Here is a 21,276-nt window from a genome sequence, read left to right as displayed (position 1 = left end):
TTTATAATGGTCGTCTATGGGAATCATCGTTCAACTTTTTGTCAACCTTCCCAATGATAAATTATGACTATCTAATGACTATTTTATAGTTTAGTAATCACTCACACACAACCTCTAAATCCTTTTAAAATAAAAGCACCAATGTAATTTATTACCCTAAATGGCAAGATTTTTGTTTCTGACTGGTAAATTTTTACTAGTTATTAAACTATTACGCAGGTATTTATTTACAAATACTTTCTTCAAATCAAAAAGCTAGTCAGTTTATTTATGATTGTCAACAATGCACTCTGGTCAACTTTTTAATCTTTGACATCTTTTTACCTTGGTCAACTTTTGAGTCATTGTCATATTTTAATCTTGTCTTAGTATGACCTTGGTCATCTTTTTAATCATCTTTTTAATCGCCATCTTTTGTCATCGTTTTAATCTTTGTCAACGTTTTCTCGTTTTCATCGTTTTGCCGTAGTCAACTTTTGGACGTAGTCAACTTTTTGACGTCAGCAGCTTAATCAACGTTTGGCATCGTTGCGGCAGCAGATCAGCTCTCCCACGTAATTTCTCGAGAAATTACTTTTTCTAGTTCTTATTATTTCACCCGTTTTTCGGTCGCTTTCATCGTCTCAACGCCTCATCGTAGAATTGTCGTTCAACTTTCTAAACGTGTGTCTGTGGTGGAAATTTTCCATAAAGAAGCAGATGAGAGAGTTGTCCTTTTGTGCGATTTATTGAAATAATAAAGAAAGGGAAAAATAAAAATAATGGGGAAAGCAAATCAAAAAAAGAAAACCAGCTGGGGAGATCAGTGCACACACCACGGAGGTATAATGCAAAGAGCCCACAATCCTCAAGTTGCTTCTGCCTTTTAACCTTTTTCCCTGGACCTGGTGGAATCTCCTTATCACACTGTGGGTGAAGATGTTCATATTACACAGGGAATACACAAGGCTACAGCCTTGGGTCTGGTGAGGCATCAGACAGAAAGGAGCCAGAGCCCAGGGTTAAAAGGCAGACTCAGGCCATGAACAATCGGTCACCTTGAGAGGGACATAGATTGTCTGTCTGAGAATGCTCAGTTCTGGGTCTAATGAACAAGTACAGAATGCATGGTCACTATGCAGAGTCAGAAATGAACCCAAAAGCATTAAAGTACAATTTTTCCATTACATTTCCCCCCTTTTGATTACACATTAATCAAACATTAAAAAGAATAAAAATTGTCAATTGTGGCATTCATTCTATAGTAATAAAGCATTCTTTAAAAATGATTCGTTAAATGTATTGCTTATAAAAATGTAAATGGCGTAGGGATAAAAGATTATGAGCTGTTTTTGTGGGTAGTTATACTAGAATAACCCTTGTGTATGAGCTTTTGGAAAGACAGGGACATAAGCCTATAATTGATCAGATCACGTTCAGTCAAGCAAAAAATGGGAAGAGGGTTATATGTTGATTTAAACTATTGTGGCGTCAGTCTCTGTGTCACTACCATCATCATCGGAGTCATCTTTGTGGTCCTCGTTATCAACGTCAACATCATCCTCTACAGAGTCAGCATCAGAATCAATGAGTGAATCGGTGTCTGGATTCCTGAATATAGTGGATTGTGTCATTTGGTACGAAAGCGCCGCTGATATCGCGCGCATGATGAGACCCCTAATTAGAGGAATAACACAACAACCAAGCAACATGATCATGGCCATGAAGATGATAAGCGAGACTATTGCCGACATAAAAACTGATTTCCATTTTCCAAAAGTTTGGTCTAGCCAGCGCCAAGGGGACGGATCTACGCCGGAGTTTCTAGCCCATTCGTCTCTAAGACTCTCAAGGCCCTCGATAGCCTTTGTCACAGTACCATTAGAATCAGTGTTGTTGGGGATAAAAGTACGGCACGCTTCTCCAAACATAACGCAGACACCTCCTTTCTCCGCTAGCAACATGTCCAGGGCCATTCTATTCTGCCATGTTGTCTTCGCTATGTGGGGCAATTGTTCCGTCATGGTCATCAGGTCTCTAATGGCACAAACTGAGCATGATCGATTTGTGGGTGACTCCGGTGTGCGGTGGATAAGAGTGTCTTTGGTTGATGCAAATGTCAGAGTGACCACGCATATTGTTGTCATCGTCGATATGACAATCATTTTTATCGTGTTTCGTCTGGTGAATGTCATTTTGCGTCAGTGGAAGATAAAAATTTGTGTGTAAGTGTGAATCAAGTGGAAGCATAAAATGCTTTGTTTAAGAATAGTGGATGAAATCACAGAGAGGTATACATGTAAATCAACCACATAATTTAGAGCAAATATTAGAGTAACATATCAAAACAACAAGGTCACAATCAATGTCTTCTTCTTCCTGTTGAATAGTAGCGTTAGATTGTTTCCAACCTGTTTGTTGACACCTTGACAGTTTGTTGGGGTTCTTCAGGTTGTGATCAGCTGATCACAGAGACACTTGGGATTCGTTATCACCGCCAGGTTTCCTCCCAATGTCGTCTGAGTCACTGTCACTCCCGTGATGTGAAGAGTCTACACGTCGTCCAGCGTCGGCAACTCAAGGCTGCTCGTGTGTGTGTTTTCTCAGGAACGTGTGTGTAGATGTAAGGTCTGATGGTGTGATTCACCGGCGCAGCTTCTGGCGGCGCTTCGCTCACACCTTTAGCTGAATGGTCAAGGCAGCCTCGCCTCAGTGCGTGTGTGAGCACAGCGAGGGTCGTTCTTCTCAGTTCTTTTCGTCAGTGGTGGTTTTCTCGTGTGGTGTAGATGTAGATGGAGGGTCGTCTGTTGGATCCGGGACCTTCCTGCAGTGGCTGGAGTGGATCCAAGTCGCTCTTTCTGCGATCTTCACAGCCGTGTTGGTCGTCAGAAGGACTTGGAAGGGACCTTGCCACCGCTTTGAGTTCCAGTGCTTCCTGCGAAGCTCCTTAATGATCACCCAGTCTCCTGGTTGAATGATTTGCAGTGGTTCTTGTTGGAAAAATACTGCATTTAATCATTGAAACATTGTTGGAATTTATTTTGCTGATGTGCTCAAGCCTTGTTGGCTGTGCTATAGCCTTGAAGTTTTCTCCCTTCTGCTCTGCAAGAAATAGGGAGTACTGGTGTGTAGCATCCTTATCTGATGAGCCCAATGCTTGCTTTGTGTAGAGAATATTTCCTACGTACTGTGTGACTATGCACCTCCCAGAATGCAATACATATTATGAGCTGAATCCTTGTCTTCTCTTCAGTGAGAGGAAGTTGCCTTTGCTGTAAACTGCTCACTCCTTGCAAGTAAAATCCTGAAGAAGGTCCCAACCGATTGTGTCTGCTTTATTTAAGATTTACAAAGGGAACTAACAATTTCCCTAACATAACTGGGGGCTCGTCCGGGATCCCAAGATCCTCTCTTTGCCGGGACATCGAGTCGCTGACTGAAGTCTGTGCACAGCCAGGTTTGGAACCTGCAGAAAATCCTGGGAGGTGAATTCCTGCCCAGGTCAGACGTCGGCTGGTGGTCCAACGAGGAGAGGTGACGGGATCCTGAACCAGGGCCAGGACACAGATCAGGCGAGTATGAAAAGAGTAAATCCTAAGGTATCTTAAATTCCGTGAGTGGCTCACGACGTAAAAGAAGACTGGGTCTTCAGAAAAGTTCCGTGACAAGGTCACGAGGTAAAAGAGGACCGGGTCCTCGTAAAATAGATTAATGATAGTTTGTCTGATTGAAGCAGCGGCAGAGTGGAAACCTGACGGTGTCAACGTAAACTCTGTGATCAGCTGGAGTAAATCAGACTATATAAATAAGTGTTATTGTTTGTCGGTCTCTAAGTGAATTTTAACTTCTTAGAGGAAGTCTCAGAGACTTTGTGTTGTGTGTCTGATTGAGATCAAAATTGAGAGGTTGGTTTACTGAGACAGCTGTGTCCGCAGGAAACTAGTTCCTGTAGAAGCTTGGCACAGTCGATGATCTCTGTGAACGCTGAGACTGATCGTTGATCTCAATCCTCGTAGTGAAGCAAATTAAAGAACACTAAGGGTGAAAACCTTGAAGGTGATTCCAAATACATGTCTAAAAGACATTCTCAGTCGACTATAATAATATATACATAACTTACCATAGTGGAAAAAGAAATTTGGATTTGATGGAAATTTGAATAAAGTAGAATTTTGTAAAAAATTTGATGGATAAAATAACTGTGATAACTGAAACAGTTAAAAGAACGAGATGGGGAATATAATAAAGGGACCAGTTAAAAACCCATGCAATATGCACAACAAGATTTTGAATTCAAAATAAACACTAAAGGGGTGTAAAACTATGGAACAAGTGAAGACATAAAAAATGAAATGATGAATATAATAGAAACTATATAATAGAGATAATTTAATAATTGTTTTATATTAATATAAAAAATAATCTATAATAGAACAATAATAATATAATTGATGTGCTTAAATATAAAGGCATGCGTCAATTAAAATATAGGGAAGAACAAGCTCATTGATTAATTAGATGGAACATTGTGGAAGTGGTGCACGAATATTAACATTCCTTATATATAATTATAATTCCTTATTGTTAAAATACTTTATGTGGTGTATGAAACTAACAATCTATGTTCAGATATTGAATACAAATCAATGAAATGAAGCAAAAGCAACAATGTTTGTTGTAGACAGTGAAGAATGCAATTGGCAAGATAACAGTGGACAGGGAGGACGTGACAGAAAAAGGTTTAGAGGACATGGTGGACGACCACCTAGGGTGAGAAAAGTGAGAGTGACGTTGATGAGGAAGAACTTCAAGTAAAAGTGTACTTATGTGAAAGACTGCATAATTACCCACAAATTAGCCTAACCATATTTGTCAAAAAGGAAAACCTGCACATGAGGTTGTTAACAGAGTTTATGATTGGAATCCAAAATAAAAGTGTGAATACCGTACAGCTCAATGACGGTGTGAAAGAGAATAGCTTTTACCTGGACAACCCAGACTGTGCCCACAGCCCACCTTAGAGGAAATCAACAATCAGCAACAGCGTGCTTTAAGTTTGTTAGAAAGACGCAGCCCATACTGCACGGCTGAGGCCACAGACCAGCTGACTGTCCACAGAATGATGGGCGAGAGGCTGGTTGGGTTCCAGTACCAGTCTAGATAACACTGAGGAGGGAGGTGAATGCACACACACACACACACACACACACACACACACACACACACACACACACACACACACACACACACACACACACACACACACACACACACGGCTAACAGTAATGAAGAATGCTTGCTATGCTTAGACTCAGAAATGCTCACAGCTAACTGCAATGAAGAACGCTTGCAACGCTTAGATTCAGAAATGATCTGACAATGTTTGTCAAATGTAGTAAAAAAAAAAAAAAAAAGAGAAAAAAAAGCAGATCTTCTCAGTTATAGATATTAGTAATGCCTTTTGTAGCATCCCAGTTCCCCCAGATTCACAATTTTGGTTTGCGTTTACTTACAAAGGTCAGCAATGCACGTACACCAGGCTACAATAAGGTTACTGTGAAAGCCCGACTATTTTCCTCACAGTGCATGTCAGCAAATCTTGCTAAAATTACACCCCCACACAGTAGTCAGATATTACTGTACGCAGATGATGTTCTGGTAGCGTCACAGACTGAAGAAGAAAGCAGGAAAGATACTGTAGCACTTCTTTCATTTCGGCCAGAAAACAGTCACAAGGTCAGTAAAAACAAACTGCAACTGTTGAAGAAAGAACTTAAATATTTAGAACAAAGTGGACAAAAATTGATCCAAATAGAGTTTTTAAAAGTAGAAAACCTAGACCAAATTTACAGGAAAACCCAATACCTGGTTCTGTATTTCTCTTTGTGGATGGACCAAGCACAAAGTCTGAAACTAGAAAAACGCAGAGTGGCTGTGAGGTTCTGACTGATAGTGAGCCCTTGAAAGCAGAACCACTACCCCCACACTACAGAGCACCAGCAGCAGGAATAATTGCACTGACTGAGACATGCAGACTCAGGTTGGATAGTTACCATCTATACTGATAGCAGATACGCACAATGAACTATTCATATATTTACCAGTCAATGGGAAAATAGAGGCATGATGACATCAACGGGAAAGACTATAATGAAGGTTATTTAATGAAAAATTTGTTAAAAGCTGTACAACTACCAGCAAAAATAGCCATTTGATGCACTGCACTCTCAAAAGTGAAAAAAATAAATAAATAAATAAATGCACTCAAAGGACAAACTGCTGAAAAGTTATTACTATGTTTGAAGAGGGGAACCTGTCCTACCAACATCCCTCTATAAAGGAGCAGCAATATTGAGACGTGGGCCTTGCCATGTCTCAACGGGGGGGATGGTAAAGATAATAAACAAATACTATGCTGCTTATGGATTTACAAATTATTCTAAAAAAAATTTGTTCCTGATGCATCACATGCGCTAAATATAACCCTCAAGGAAATATTTGACAAACCAATTCAACAACCCTTCCAATGCCTTCCATATGTCAAAGGTGTTAAGACATCACAAGAAATGTTTTTTTTTTTTCTAAAAAATGCTTTTCAAGATGTGCCTTGTCCACAGGAGGGACCACTGCAGGCTGGTGACTGGGTGTTCATCAGAGTCATAAAGCGCAAGAACTGGACCTCACCCCGATGGGAAGGCCCACACAGAGTGACGCTGACAACACCTACCGCCTGCAAAGCCAAAGGCATCTCCCGGTGGATACACAACACACACTGCAAAAGACAACAGGTACAGGCAACTGAGTAGTATTGTCTGTGAGAAAAAACCCAACCGAGGGAGGGGAAAAGTCTGCCTACAAAGGGGGTCAGCAGCATTTAGAGCACTGGTCGTCTCAACGGCAGTGAAGAAACCAGCGGTACCTTCTCTCACTTAGGGGGACATTCTCATAAGGAGATACTATGAGGGGACACTGTCCAGCCACGGGAGTTGTACTAACTCCCCTTGTACTGTTGATTGATGCTAGGCCACTCCCTGACCCTCATCGAGGATGAGGAGAGACCACCGACCAGTATCACACTAATTTGTGGTATTGTTAAATGAAGACAGAGCACTCTTAACTTTACTGGTTCAGTGTGTCCCTTATTATGATGGTCCTGATTTCATGGGGACTCTTCCACAGTCTGATATCAATTATGTTTGTGGACACACAATCTATGTGCATCTTCCACCCAATTGGGTAGGACGCTGTGCCCCTGTTTATGTTTCAGATGGCTCCTACGTGATGATACCACAGCAGACGACTTCCAAGCGACAGCAAGAGATCGACCTGAAGGAAAGTGATCGGATCTGGGGATCAAACGTTCCCATGGACAAAAAGCTCTGGACTACAGGCCAGAAAGTGGCACTATCCCTATTTCCAAGGTTGGGGGTCTGGCACATGGACTGACATTCTGATGAAGATTTTTGGACCGATTCTACTGATTCTTTTGGTTCTGATGCTGATTGTGTTGTGCATAATTCCCTGTTTGAGGGCCATGATCATCAGGCTGGTGAATCAAGGCCTTCTCAGGGTGTGCGCAGTCATGCACTCCCGGCAAATACACTATACACCTTTGAAGCTCGATAACTGTGAAGAGGATCTCCACGATGTCGACGGAAATGGACGCTAAGCTGTAAATATTGTGCTTCTGTGCTTTTGACCCTGCCTACGATGTTGTAACATTTATTCCATGTTTTATGATGACTGCACTGAAAATCAAAAGACGTTGTGCTGTTCTGATGTATGCACGATTGTTTAATGAATGTTTCAATGTTCAACAGGAGGGAAATGTTGGAAAAATACTGCATTTAATCATTGAAACATTGTTGGAATTTATTTTGCTGATCTGCTCAAGCCTTGTTGGCTGTGCTATAGCCTTGAAGTTTTCTCCCTTCTGCTCTGCAAGAAATAGGGAGTACCGGTGTGTAGCATCCTTATCTGATGAGCCCAATGCTTGCTTTGTGCAGAGAATATTTCCTACGTACTGTGTGACTATGCACCTCCCAGAATGCAATACATATTATGAGCTGAATCCTTGTCTTCTCTTCAGTGAGAGGAAGTTGCCTTTGCTGTAAACTGCTCACTCCTTGCAAGTAAAATCCTGAAGAAGGTCTCAACTGATTGTGTCTGCTTTATTTAAGATTTACAAAGGGAACTAACAATTTCCCTAACAGTTCTGTCGCCTGTTTGGGCAGAGCCGCTTTCACCTGTTTGGAGATTTGGGACAGAACAGAGGATAAGTTCTTACAGTACTGTAGCATTGCGTCTTCGCACATTTCAGTAGGTGGTAAAATCCTAGTCTCAGTCTCAGGGTGGAGTCCCATCATAGGAGGTCTACCAAATAGGATCTCATACGGACTGAGGTTTGTTCTCATCCTTCTCCTCATTCTCATGTATGAGAGCACAATGGGAAGAGCCTGAGTCCACTTGAGACCAGTCTCTGAGCAGCATTTGGCCAGTTTGTTTTTCAAAGTGCCATTCTCTCTCTCTACCGCCCCTCCGCTTTGAGGGTGGTAAGAGCAGTGCTTTCTGATGTCGATGTTCAGAAACTTTCCCACTTCCTCGAGGGCTTGGTTTGCAAAGTGTGAGCCGTTGTCACTGCTGATTTTAGATGGAATCCCCCATCTGGGAATTATTTCTGTCAGCAAGGCTTTGGTAACTGCATGGCTGTTAGCATGTTTAGCTGGGAAGGCCTCCACCCATTTTGACCACATATCAACAATCACTAAACAATACTTTTTACCTTCTGCTGGCGTTAGTTCGATGAAGTCCAGCATTAAATGGTCAAATGCCTGTTCCGGTGGTGGGTGAGCTGCCAGTGGTTTGGCAGTTGTCTTACCTGGGTTGTGTTGGGCGCATGTCATACATGCTTCACAGTATTTTTGTGCATAGATTGAAAATCCCTTAGTGTACCAATGTTTTGTAAGAGCATCTAACATTCCCCCCTTTGATACATGGTCTAATCCATGTGTCAACTTCGCGAAATGAGGGAAAAAGTGTTTAGGTAGACAAGGTTTGCTGTCGGGCCCATACCAAACGCCATGGCTACTGGTGGCGCCATTCGTTAGCCAGAGCCTGCGTTCCTGTGGGGTAGAGAATGTCTGAAGATCAAGAGGGAGGAGAGGGAGGTTGGGTAGAGGTGGAGGATAAGAGGCAGGGAACAAAGGGAAGGGGAAGTCGGGCAGCTGCCTTTGCAGCAGCATCAGCGCGCGCGTTTCCAGCAGAGATGGGATCAGTGCCCCCAGTGTGTGCAGGGCACTTACATACAGCAATTGCAGCTGGTAACAGAATTGCGTCGAGCAGATCAGCAACCTTATCATGATGCAAGATAGGTTTGCCATCAGTTTTCAAAAACTTTCTGCGGCACCTCCGATAGATCTGGGCGCGGAGTGCAGACCTGGTTCAAGACCGAAACACAGTTGTGAGGCTCGCCATCGTCAGGGCCTGGAAACAAAGTGGCTGGGTTAAGCACATTGCACCTTTTGACAGTGATGTTTGATTCCAGTAAGATGGTGTTGTATCTGAGCCATCGGGCTGTAGAAAGATGTGATGTTTTTTGTTCCAAAAGGATCAAAGACACGGCATGAGGAACCAGCAGGGTGACATCAGAATAGCCAACAATGTCACGTGATGCCAGCACGGCTTTCTCTGCCGCAGCCACTGCTCGGAGGCATCGTGGGAGCCCCGCAGCGACTGGGTCAAGCTTAGCAGAGAAATAGGCTACAGGGCGTGGACGCCCTCCATGATCCTGTAGAAGGACAGAGGTCATACAACCTGATTTCTCATCCACTGTTTGGGTGAAAGGTCACGTAGGGTCAGGCAGACCCAAAGTAGGAGCCGACTGAAGAGCAAGTTTGAGGTCGGTGAACGCCTGTTCAGCCTCAGATGTCCACGTGAGGCGGGTGGTGAATGCAGAAGACGTCTGCATCAGAGCTCTAAGTGGAGCCTCCAAGACGGCGCAGTTAGGAATGAAATTCCTGCAATAAGAGCTGTTTGTATGTGCACGGTTTAGGCAGGTTCTGAATAGCTTCAGCTCTTTTAGGTGAAATGGATTTCCCTTCAGCGGTAATGATGTGACCTAGGAAGGTAACTTCAGTCTGAACGAACTGTAATTTAGACAGACTTGCTTTGTGTCCTGCAGCATGCAGGTGTTTCAGCAGCTTGATCGTATCTGCTGCGCAAGTTTCCTGATCCTCACTGTAGATCATCAGGTCGTCAACGTACTGCAGCAGGGCGGTGCCTGGGGACAAGAGAAGATCATCCAGGCTGTCTTTCAGTGCCATATTGTAGATGGTAGGGCTTTCTGAATACCCCTGGCACAGTCTGGTAAAGGTGTATGACTTTCCGTTCAAAAGCAAACCAGAATTGACTGTCTTTGTGGACGCGGACGCTGAAAAAAGCATTGGCCAAATCAATTACTGAAAAAAACCTTGGGCGGAACCTGAGAAAGAATGGTGTAGGGGTTCGGTACCATAGGCGCGTTTGGTTGGACCGCCGCATTTACTGCTTGCAGGTCCTGGACAAACCTCCATTCTGTTGGCTGTCCTTTGTCTCTGATTTTCTTAACTGGGAAGAGTGGAGTCCTCACTGGAGAGTTGTCACATGGGATGATGACTCCTGCTTTCAACAGAGAGTTAAACACCGGTGTTATTCCTTCAATTGCTTCTCTCTTTAAAGGGTATTGCTGTTTGCATGGTCTGTAGTCAGATTTTGGCGTGATGACCACTGGGTCACACCCTTTGATCAAACCTACATCATATTTGTGTGTGGCCCACAGGGAAGCTGGAACTTCCTGTAAGGCTGGATACTGCGTCAGAGCGTCCTCTGACAAAAACACGTGGTGTGGAGTGTGTGTGGAAAGTTGTGGTACCAAGTGCACTGTACGCTGCGCATGAAAGTTAGACTGAAAAAGTTTTTTGTAAGCATGCAAAGCAGGTGAATACATCACATTCGGGTCGGAAGTCGTTTGCCAGTCTCCTTCCCGTTGACATCTGTCCACGAAAGGACCCAAGTCCTGCCATCTGTCTCTGTCTTGTTTTGATAGAAGGACATGTGGATCTGTAGAATAAGCATCAACAAATCTCTCTTGTTTGTTAGTGAGAGAAATCGCAAGCGCAGACCTATGTTCATCCCAGAACAGAGAGGTTGAGGTCAGTTTTTCCGCATGTATGCGTAACCATGGTTTTTCAAACTCCTCATCAGAACCAGTGGACACATGTGCTGTACAAGACAGGTCAGATGCGTATTCTGTGAGGAAACAAGCTGTCGAGCAGCCTGTATGAGGGCCTCAGTTACAGCCTCTCCCTTCAGCAGCCACTGATAAGAGTAGAGCAGCGGCTCTGAGCTGAAATTAACACAAACAAAAGAAAGATTATTTACATTGTCCGTGGTTGTGACCTGTACTCCCTCAGTGGAAATCAGTGAAATACCTAAACTACACATGAGATCTCTTCCTAATAGATTAACTGGGCATAAGTTTGAAAGCAAAAATAAATGTTTGAGTGTCTTGCCGTCTGATGTTGTGCAAGACAGAGGCACAGTAAGTTTTTCTTTTATTGTCTGGTACGTACAGTAATTATTATTACTTCTCTCTAATAGTCGTCTTCCCTTTAATAGTCATTTATAGTCTGTTTCAGTCAGTTTGAGTCTTCCTATAGTCTGTTTTGTTTTTCTATAGTCTGGTTTTGTTTTGTTTTTCTACAGTCTGGCCAGACAAACCTATACACAGTAAATTCTGCAGTGTAAAGTATACAGTGACAAAATCTGTGAACACTTCCAGAGTTCTTCCAACACCAACAAGATAAAATACATCCACCATTACATCAAGTGTTGTTGTTAATATCTAGAGTTAGTCTCATCAGTGTAAAATACGCAGTGTGAAAGCAAACGAACACAGACAGTGTAGAATATTAACTCGGGACAGGTACACTGTACTCTGGATGCTCCGCCCACCTCTGTCTCGTTTCAAAAATCTTCAGACTGTTCTGGACGCCATTTTCCTGCTATGGAAGACTGTGGTAAGTCTTTTTAAAGTGTATTACTTACTAAACATATCGTATATTGTAACAAATTTTGTGTTTTGTAATAACATAATAATTGTTTGTTTGTCGTATGCTTGGAGGTTTTATGCTTGAAAACGTTGAATTATAAGGGGCTAACAGGGCAGAGTCGGTGGCTAGCTTAAATGTGCAACACGTGGTAGCTGCTACGCAGTAAAGCTGGCACTGTAGATAGAGCCAGGAGGGTTTTTCAGACTTAATCGTTGTTTTTTGGTGGTTACTTGTTATGGCGTTTGTGTGTAATTAATTAGAGTGGCGTTCTGTTGTGTCTTGTGCCACCGTGACCGAAGGTGTTGCATGTGGGCATTACTTTCCCCGTTGTAAACTCCGGTTTTAAAGTGTATTACATATTAAAAATATGATATATTCTATCAAATGTTTTGTTATAACATAATTGTTTGTTCGTCGTATGCTTGAGAATTTTACACTTGAATTATAAGGGGCTAACAAGGCAGGGTCAGTGGCTAGCTTAAAAGCGCAACACGTGGTAACTGCCACGCAGTAAAGCTGGCACTGTACTTAGAGCCAGGAGGGTTTTTTAGTCTTAGTCATTGTGTTTGGTGATTAATTGTTATGGAATGTGTAAATAATTAGAGTAGTGTCCTGTTTTATTCTTAGCGGTGGTTCGTTTTTTCTGTTGTCTTATTGCGCCGCCATCACCGAAGGTGTTGCATGTGGTAATGACCTTCCAAATTGTGCGGTAGAAATCGGAAAGGTTTCCCTGTACACGCCGATTCTCGCTGTTAACGCTTAGGGTTGTGCGGTATGGAATGCTCCAATAATAATTAAGCTCGCCTTTGCCATGTTTAACACGTTTTAATTATAATATAAAGAACATATCTATTCAAACAAGAGGTAACTTTAGCCTGGCGCGTGCATTGTGACGTATTTGAAAATTCCCAGACAGGAATAGAAAGACTATGTCGCTAGCATGAAACTTATGTTAACACTTTGCATTGACGGATGGAATTTCAATAGTTTTAATATTAGTTATTTTAATAATTGTGGATTTCCAAAAGGAGTCATATAATTAACTTTAAGTGTCCATTTGGTGCTAAACTTTGGTTATGCAGCCGGTTATGTCAATGATACTACATGTAATTTGTAAATGCAAATATTGATGGCAAGGCTTTTTGTGTAGACTGATAAATTAATGCATTAAAGTAGATACTGAACCATGGAGTTAATTAATGCCTGATATATTGTATTATACCAACAGGAGTTGATGCCAGTTGTCAGTTTTAACAGAAGTCATGTTGATCAAAGCAAAACTGAACAATGAGCAGAAATACATCAAGATCAGTGAGCCAAACTTGGCCGAGTTCTTGAATTCTGGTAAGCAACCGCAAATTATTTATGACTCTTGGACATTTGTTTATTTGTTCTGCTTATTATAATGACATTCATCTCTCATTCGTTGCCAATATACATTCAGGAAACAAATTGTGCATTTCTTAACCTGGTTTAGTTTTGTCATCTTGATTGTGGTACCTGGGATTCACTGTTGTGTTAAGGTTGAATATTATGGATTTGTAATCTAGTGAGATTCAATTAGGTCACAAAGTATTGAGGGTTTGCCTTTTGCTACTCTTGAGTGTTTCATATGACTTTTTGTGTTTTCTCCTAAGCCTTCATGAAGTTTTCGATGCCACCCATCACAGACGGTGTTAAAGTCTTTGATGAGACTGGAACAGAAGTGGATGCAGAAGTGTTTGAGGAAGTAGCACAGCAACCCAACGCTGGTGTATTTACGATTAGATTTGATGCTGGTAAACTAAACTAACTATTGTAGTGATGATGATGAATGATAACCATGTTGTCACTAACTGAGACATTATGTGCTTGTTTTTGTATATGTTATTTTCTCCTCTCTCTTCACACTTAGATTCTGAGGGAACACTTTCCACTGCTTGCCAGCAGGATTCAAATGCATCTCAGCCTGATCCAGCTTCACTGGAACTTTCAGTCTGTAGTTCTGAAGGTACAGTAATTTTGAAACTTGAATCCTGCAACTCTGATGACACAATCATCCTGGATAAGAACAGCCCTTCCAGAAAACGCCAGAGAGAGAATGACAATGCCAAACATGTAAGTTAATAGGCACTGTACATTAAAGTTTGTTAGCTATGATGAGGAGTGTTCTTTATAAATATTTTTCTAAGTTTTATGGATAATACATGCCACAAGCTGATTTACAAAGTGAGCACAGTGTGCTGCAAAACACACCCATGAATGCAATGCATAATTTTCAACTGGCTATTCCAAATTCCAATTTGTCTACTGTACATGTATTAGTTGTCATTGTCTAGATTTATGTAATTTGTACTTCTGTGATTTCATAGGTAGTTGAATCTACATTGGCAAAGAAACCTGGTGGAGATCGCATTATTAAAGAATACAACCGAACAAAAGGGCTTACTGACTCTTCACGGCGTCAGATGGTTAATATCCTTGCTGCAGACATGACTGAAACCTATGGGTAATTTTCTAATGAGATCTTTCTCCCATGCCAACGTGATTAGGAAAAATGTTTGGTGGCATTCTTATAAAGCTTAGTGTTAACAATGTGATTAATAGTTTTCACTTTGCTCTTGACAGGACAGCACCGCCCCGGCATATAAGGGAGATGTATGCTCAAGGCATTGTTGAGATGTTCCCTTATCTCATGGATCCCTATTCTAAAAAAGGATATGTAAGTTGCTTTTACATTATTAAGCTAGTTATGGTTACTATGGCAGACACAGAAGTATGCGAAGCAAAGGTAACCAACTTGCAAACATTAAGATTCAGATCAATTAGACAATGCTATTCATTTTATCACATTTAACCACTTCCTTGTCTTTTGGTTATTGATGTTCAAATGGCCTTTTAATCATTTTAAAGGAACATTTTTATGACGGTGAAAGTGGGACTGGCTATCTTGCATGGAGGCTCAAAATCAGAGGAGGAGTTCTTCAGCAGAAAGCAGAGGGCCATCACATCTGCTGGCTGGTGGTGGGCCGACAGCTAAAAGAGAGGCTTTGTTTAACCCTGAGGTGATCTTAAGTGAAGAGCAATGCAAGGAGGCCATGTCTTTAATGAAATACTGTTCTGATGAAGCCACTATCAAGGAGAAGATGAAAGTTACATTTGAGCGTCGCCGCAACATGGTTTTGGACAAGGAAAAATCTTCATTCGTCTTGGATGAATTTCCACGCTTTAAAGATGTTGAAGGCTTGGTAATTGACAGGCTCTGTTTTTGTTTCTGAAATGTACACATTAATGCAGCCTCTTTATTTGATGTTAGGGTAGTAATATAATTGAACTTTTTATTGTTACAGATTGCGCAAGATTTCCACCTTCAGTTTGGACACGATGTAGCTGCCAGGCTTTTGGAAAGGTAACTCCTAAATGAGCACTAATTAATGCAGTATTTGTATTTGCTTTAGTGATTTCAGGCATAAATGAATTGAATGCCTTCATGTTGGCTCAGTTAAGTATCTTTGTATGTAGGTGGCCTACAACATTCAAGCAAAAGGTTATTCAGCAGAGCAAGACTCTGCCCTCCTCAGCCGACCTTGAAGTGCTGATCCAATGTGCAGAAGCCACCTCTGAGGAAGTGGACATGGATGACATTCTTGTCTCTGGTAGGTAGGTCTTTTTTTTTTTTTTAATTGTTTTTAAGGTTTTTTTTTATTGTATACCATCATTTATCAATCATGTTTTTGATGTCTGTTTGGTAAAGGATGGGACAGTGATCTCTCCTCAATTATCCTCCTCCTTCACCTGATTCCTCCTTCCGCCCAAGGCCGTAAAAGACCAGGCAGAGTGTCGGCATCCCAAGCGGAGAAGCATCTTGTTGTGTTCAAGAAGGTTTGTATTGTAGCTTACAGTATACACTGATTTCAAAAGTTTCTGAATGAATGCGAAGTGTAAAATGTTTGTTGCTTTTAAAAAATTTCTTTTCTACAAAATTAGTCAAACTCATAACAGCTGCACACTACCTTTTTTTTTAAGGATGCCTTTTTGTACATCCTTAGAGTGGAACAAGTATTGAAGAACACGTGGATTCTATCAACACTAGTAAGCAGCCCTATCTACTTGCTCTCGGCAGGAAGAGGAGCACCATCCACAAGTTCGTCATCATTCTGGACAAGCAGGTTATACCGTGCAAATCAACAACCTCTCTTGGGGCGTTTGATGAGTTGTTCAAAGCACACTTTGTGTTTGGTACTACGTATAATCAGATGCTGCACAACATGTACACCTTCATACAGACGACCATCTTCCAAATAGATATTGGCAAAGTTCGTGAGAGCCCACGTGTGGCAGAGATTAGGGCAAGGCTGTTACACTAGACAATGCATTCACTAAAATGTAAGCAACCTATTTGTTGCTCATCTATCTATGGGATTTTTATTTTATTTGTAATTTTTTGTTGATGTTGGTTATTACATTTGTCTTTTAATACAATGGGTCTGATTTGTTTTGTTTGCCAGACTACTTTTGGGAGTACAAACTTGCTTGTGAGACATATGCGATTGATTCATGGATTTCACCCTGGTAAATCACTTCGCCTAAAGTGTGGTCAGGCAGGGTGCTGCCATTTTTTTTGGTACCTTTGCAGGCTTAAGGAAACATTTAAACACGCGACATGCTCAAGAAATTGCAGAGCATGGGGTCAGAAGTCACACTGTAGCCTGTGATAATGTTCCAGATAATGTTCTGTCCCATGATGTTGAAGCAGCCGGTAGCTCCCAAGACAGTAGCTCTCAAGACCTATCAGGGACCAACAGAAGCATTTGTGATATGTGTGGTTCTGCTATTGCACAGCTTCAAGTTTCTGGTGTTGGCCAGTCTTCATTGAATAGTTTTGTTCTGTCCATGGAGGAAGTGGCACTGGAGATACAGAGTCAGGCTAAAGAAGCAGCCTTAAAATGTGTGCATTCACAGGATACTAGTACAAAAGCTAAAATTGAGCAAAGTTTTAAACAACTTGAAAATCCTTTTACATCATTGAATTCAGATTCGAAGCGAAGCCTTTATTTTAAAGAAAAATATAAAACTATTGAGCCAGTGGAGAAAGTACTTGGTGTCAGATTTGAGAACAGAAGAAATAGATGTACTGGAACTTATGATCAGGTAGTTGTTACAGATAAATTTGCTTATGTTCCAATTTTACAAACTCTGCAGTCAATTCTAAGTAATCCACATCTTAGTGATATCTTTACATCTAGTCACACTCCAAATGATGGTGTATATTGTGATATAAAAGATGGGTTGTATATGAAAAGGCATCCTCTTTTTTCAAGCAAAAATTTGGCATTGCAAATTCAATTATTTTATGATGAATTCGAGACAGCTAATCCTCTTGGATCCAAAAAAGGTGTCCATAAATTGGGAGGTATATACTTTACATTGAGAAATTTTCCACCAAAGTTAAATTCATGTTTAGTCAACATACATTTGTGTGCACTTTTTCATGCCCAAGACATTAAAACCTATGGATTTGACACTATACTTGAGCCAATAATCAATGACTTGAAAGTGCTGGAAACTGATGGGATTGAAGTTCCTGTGTTCAAAAGTCCTGTTCATGGCAGCATTGTACAAGTAACAGGGGATAATCTTGGTTTACATGGACTGTTTGGGTTAGTAGAATCATTCAGTGCTCGGAATTGTTGTCGATTTTGTGTCATAGACAAAAGTGATTTTCAGACGGTTTTCTGTGAAGATGACCAGAGTGTATTATTTCGAACAAAAGACATGCATGAAAAGCATTGCCATACTCTACAAACAAATCCACAGCTACCTCATGTATGTGGTGTTAAGCGTTCATGTTCATTGAATTCTCTGAAATATTTTCACACAATTGATAATTTTTCTGTTGACATAATGCATGATATTCTTGAAGGAGTTGCACAGTTTGAAGTGAAACTTATCTTGGAGTATTTGCAGAAGAACATCTTGACTTCAAAACAGTTAGCACGTAGAATAGAGTCATTCAACTATGGTTACACTGAGAGGAGAAATCGCCCACCTGCAGTTAAGTTAAATGATGGAAGTAATGATTTGGGCCTGAATGCCATCCAGTCGTGGTGTTTGTTGCGCAACATGCCATTAATATTTGGTGATTTAATAGAGAGCGACAATGAATACTGGCATCTTTTACTGTTGCTTGAGCAGATAGTGGATATTGTTTTCTCTCCAGTCATAACATATGGCATGACCATCTTTTTGAAGCACATAATTGTTGACCATCACCGGCTTTTTAAGCACCTGTTTCCTGATAGAAATCTCTTGCCTAAGCATCACTTTATGTTACACTATCCTAGATGTATAAGGAATATTGGACCAATTGTGCACACATGGTGCATGCGTTATGAGGCTAAGCACAAATTTTTCAAGACTCAACTAAAAAGTTACAAAAACATCACAAAGACTTTAGCTAAAAAGCATCAGAGATATATGGCCATGTGTTGGGAATCTTTTACCCAGTGCAGATTAACAATTGGTCCAGGAAAAATGGTGCAGCTTCAAGATTTAAAAGAAGGTCCAGAGTTTGCGGTCAAATTAAACTCTGCATTATCAACAACTGTCTTGTCTGTGAGGTGGGTAAAGCACTATGGCACTGAATATCGCCCTGACTTATTAGTATGTGTGGAGGTAACTGATGAGATGCCAGTATTTTGTAAAATTAAGACTATATTAGTGAAAGATGAGCAGATTTTACTCAGTGGCACTGCTGTTGAAACCATTTGCTTTGACAAACATTTTCATTCATTTAAAATTGTGTTTAGGCCAATTCAGACACTTAAGGTATTCAGTGTTAAAGACTTGCTGTATTATAAAACAATGGATGTTCAAATGGCATATGGATCAGCAGATTCTTCACTTTTTATAGTTCCATACTGCCATCTAATGAAGCTTTGACCAGAAAGTTCTAAAGATTTGAATGTTTGTTGGCTAACATTTCACTATGTATTTGGTACATTACCAAAATCTGACTGTTATACTGCTGCTTTTAATCGGTCAGCACAGTAAAATGTTGGTTCTGTCATTGATATTGTTAGTTTTACATGCTGCACTGTTGAACGTGAAATATGTTTAGCACATAAGTATATACCAAGTATAATGTGTGTGTATAATTAGGTAGGTAAGTTTACAGAAAAAAACATGTCTTCAGGGCTTTTAATTTTGTTATACAACTGTGAAAATGTTATTTGACCATATCAAAACCCGGTGGGTTAATGTTTTTATTTATGCTTTTAATAAAATAGAGACATGGATATGTTGAAGTTGTTTTTCTTGTTAATTTAACCAAACTGCAGTATTCATGAAATATGAAAAAAATTGAATGCTATAAAAAAAACACTGGGGAGTAAATACAGTATAACACTCAATGAGAATAAATGGAGTTAATTTTGATTAACAAATTAAGTAGTGTTGAAAATAAACAACAATGGGGAGTAACTATAACACTCATTGAGAATAAAGAGAGTTAATTCCGATTAACAAATTAAGTAGTGTCGAAAATATAAAACACTGTTAGTGTTGGTGTCCTCATAGTGTAAAACCTGAATAACTCTTATCATATTGTAAACTGGACTAACACTTAGTACAGTGTAAATAAATAACTCTAGTAAGAGTTACATTGACACGAAGAATTTTACACTAGTGTCAGTGTAAAGTTGACTCTCTGTAGGGCGGCGCCATATGTTCACTGACTCAGAGTTAAAATTAACTCTTTAAGTGTTCAATGGACACTGCTAAATTTATGTTGTGCACAAATCGTCCACTCATTTTAGGTGGATTGGAAACCATGGAAGATTTTATTACCGAATTTGTTGCTCCTGAGTCTACTAAAAACACCATACGTTCACCTTCAACTCTTAGAGCAAACTCGGGAAATTGTTTGAAACCATTTGACTGTAAAGTCATGCAGCAGTTGTCATTTAGCTGTTTGTTATTCTTTTCAAAATCACTCTGTGGCATGTTCTTTGAGCAAAAAGCCATTCTTCATTGCAAGCAGATAAGCATGAACATGTATCAGCTGTAAGCGTGTTTCTTCATTGCGTGTATGAATGTGTGTTTGTTTGCGGTACCGTCTTGTACGTCACGTGAAAAGGAACCATCACCTTCCTCGTTCCCCAACCATCAGTCTGATGTGAGCGCCAGTGGGTGAAGCCTTTCAATGAGACAGTTGTTCCTCGATGACAGACCTTTCCTGGATCCTCAGATGCAGCTCTTTTGGGCCGATCACGTCTGAAGCCTCTCCTGTTGTTTCAACCAGTGTCTGTGTCAGCGCTCTGTCCTTGTTTTCCTTTGCTGATTGTCATGAGCAGGTCAGACACACATGCTTGTAGTATCTGGTTCATCTGATGAGCCCAGAACGTGATGGCTGCAGACGTTGTGGGAGTCGGTGAGGTCATGCTGTGGTCTGTGTCCTCCAGCTGCTGTGGTGTCAGAGCTTCCACCCTGTTCTGGTTGTTGGTCAGCGCTTCTTCTCCTTCGATTCTTCTGCTGATGGTGGGAGAGGAGTCCAGATCCAGATTTACCCTCATCGCGCTCAGCTCTGCAAAAGGATACAAAGCAGAAACAGTGGGAGCGCTCTGTTTCTTATCATGTTGTGTGTGTGTGTATGTGTGTATAGTGGCGGTGTGCGAGTTTCCACAGAGTTGTTATCTTTTCTGCCAGCTACGTCACCACTCTCATCCTTTCTCCCTCTTTTTGGCATTTCTCTTTTTGGCATTTCAGTCTTTCCCTGCGTTCTGATTCTTTAAGCCAAATTTCAAGGCATCTGTTGTTTAATTCAATTTCTTCTAAAGTTTTAACTTTGATCGTTCTACTTTTACAGAGCTGTTTCTCCTTTTCTTCTAATTTTTCTTTTAAAGCGCGTATGTCCTTCACACTGAGTGAACCACCTCCTTGAAACCCATGATGTTTTGTCCAGTCGTGAAGACATGACACGCACTCATCACCATATTTACGTCTCATTAATTTTGTAATGCTGCAGTCTGGTGGTGGAGACTTAGATCGCCCCGAACCCATCTTTCAGAGTCCCGGCGGTTTTCTGCCTTAGATTTTTATGTGTTTCGGCCGGAACCTTTTCCAAAATTTCTCTTCCACGGACGTCTCCGTAGAAAGGGAACCGCTCAGATCAGCGACAGAGTTCTCGGAAGTGGTCCCTCACTGTCAGGCCCCTCTAAGACCCGGGTCC

At 41.0% G+C, this 21,276-nt stretch overlaps 1 protein-coding gene and 1 long non-coding RNA gene across 4 annotated transcripts; both read left to right on the top strand.

The window, feature by feature from the left end:
* The first annotated feature begins 2,608 nt into the window (after positions 1 to 2,608).
* On the top strand, positions 2,609 to 8,135 carry LOC129603460 (uncharacterized). Its single transcript, XR_008693327.1, has 2 exons — positions 2,609 to 6,767; positions 7,247 to 8,135. It is a non-coding gene; the product is annotated as an uncharacterized LOC129603460 (long non-coding RNA).
* A 2,918-nt stretch (positions 8,136 to 11,053) lies between these two features.
* LOC114846307 (uncharacterized) lies at positions 11,054 to 19,354 on the top strand. 3 transcript variants are annotated; one of them, XM_029135158.3, is made up of 11 exons: positions 11,054 to 12,035; positions 13,297 to 13,412; positions 13,706 to 13,846; positions 13,963 to 14,165; positions 14,420 to 14,556; positions 14,676 to 14,769; positions 14,961 to 15,295; positions 15,398 to 15,456; positions 15,570 to 15,703; positions 15,802 to 15,929; positions 16,097 to 19,354. In XM_029135158.3, the coding sequence occupies exons 7-11, from the start codon at positions 15,002 to 15,004 to the stop codon at positions 16,412 to 16,414; spliced, it is 933 nt and encodes a 310-aa protein (XP_028990991.2). In that variant the 5' UTR covers positions 11,054 to 12,035; positions 13,297 to 13,412; positions 13,706 to 13,846; positions 13,963 to 14,165; positions 14,420 to 14,556; positions 14,676 to 14,769; positions 14,961 to 15,001; the 3' UTR covers positions 16,415 to 19,354. The 3 variants fall into 3 exon arrangements, with proteins under 3 accessions (XP_028990991.2, XP_040924480.2, XP_055360719.1); XM_041068546.2 differs by lacking the exons at positions 11,054 to 12,035; positions 13,297 to 13,412; positions 13,706 to 13,846 and having other exon boundaries at positions 13,993 to 14,165; positions 14,681 to 14,769; XM_055504744.1 differs by lacking the exons at positions 11,054 to 12,035; positions 13,297 to 13,412; positions 13,706 to 13,846 and having other exon boundaries at positions 13,993 to 14,165.
* Positions 19,355 to 21,276: the final 1,922 nt, after the last annotated feature.

The sequence above is a fragment of the Betta splendens genome, chromosome 19 (assembly GCF_900634795.4).
Source record: "Betta splendens chromosome 19, fBetSpl5.4, whole genome shotgun sequence".
NCBI classification, from domain to species: Eukaryota; Metazoa; Chordata; class Actinopteri; order Anabantiformes; family Osphronemidae; genus Betta; species Betta splendens.
The sequence above is the reverse complement of the archived record's forward strand: the minus strand, read 5'-3'. Positions and strand labels throughout refer to the sequence as shown.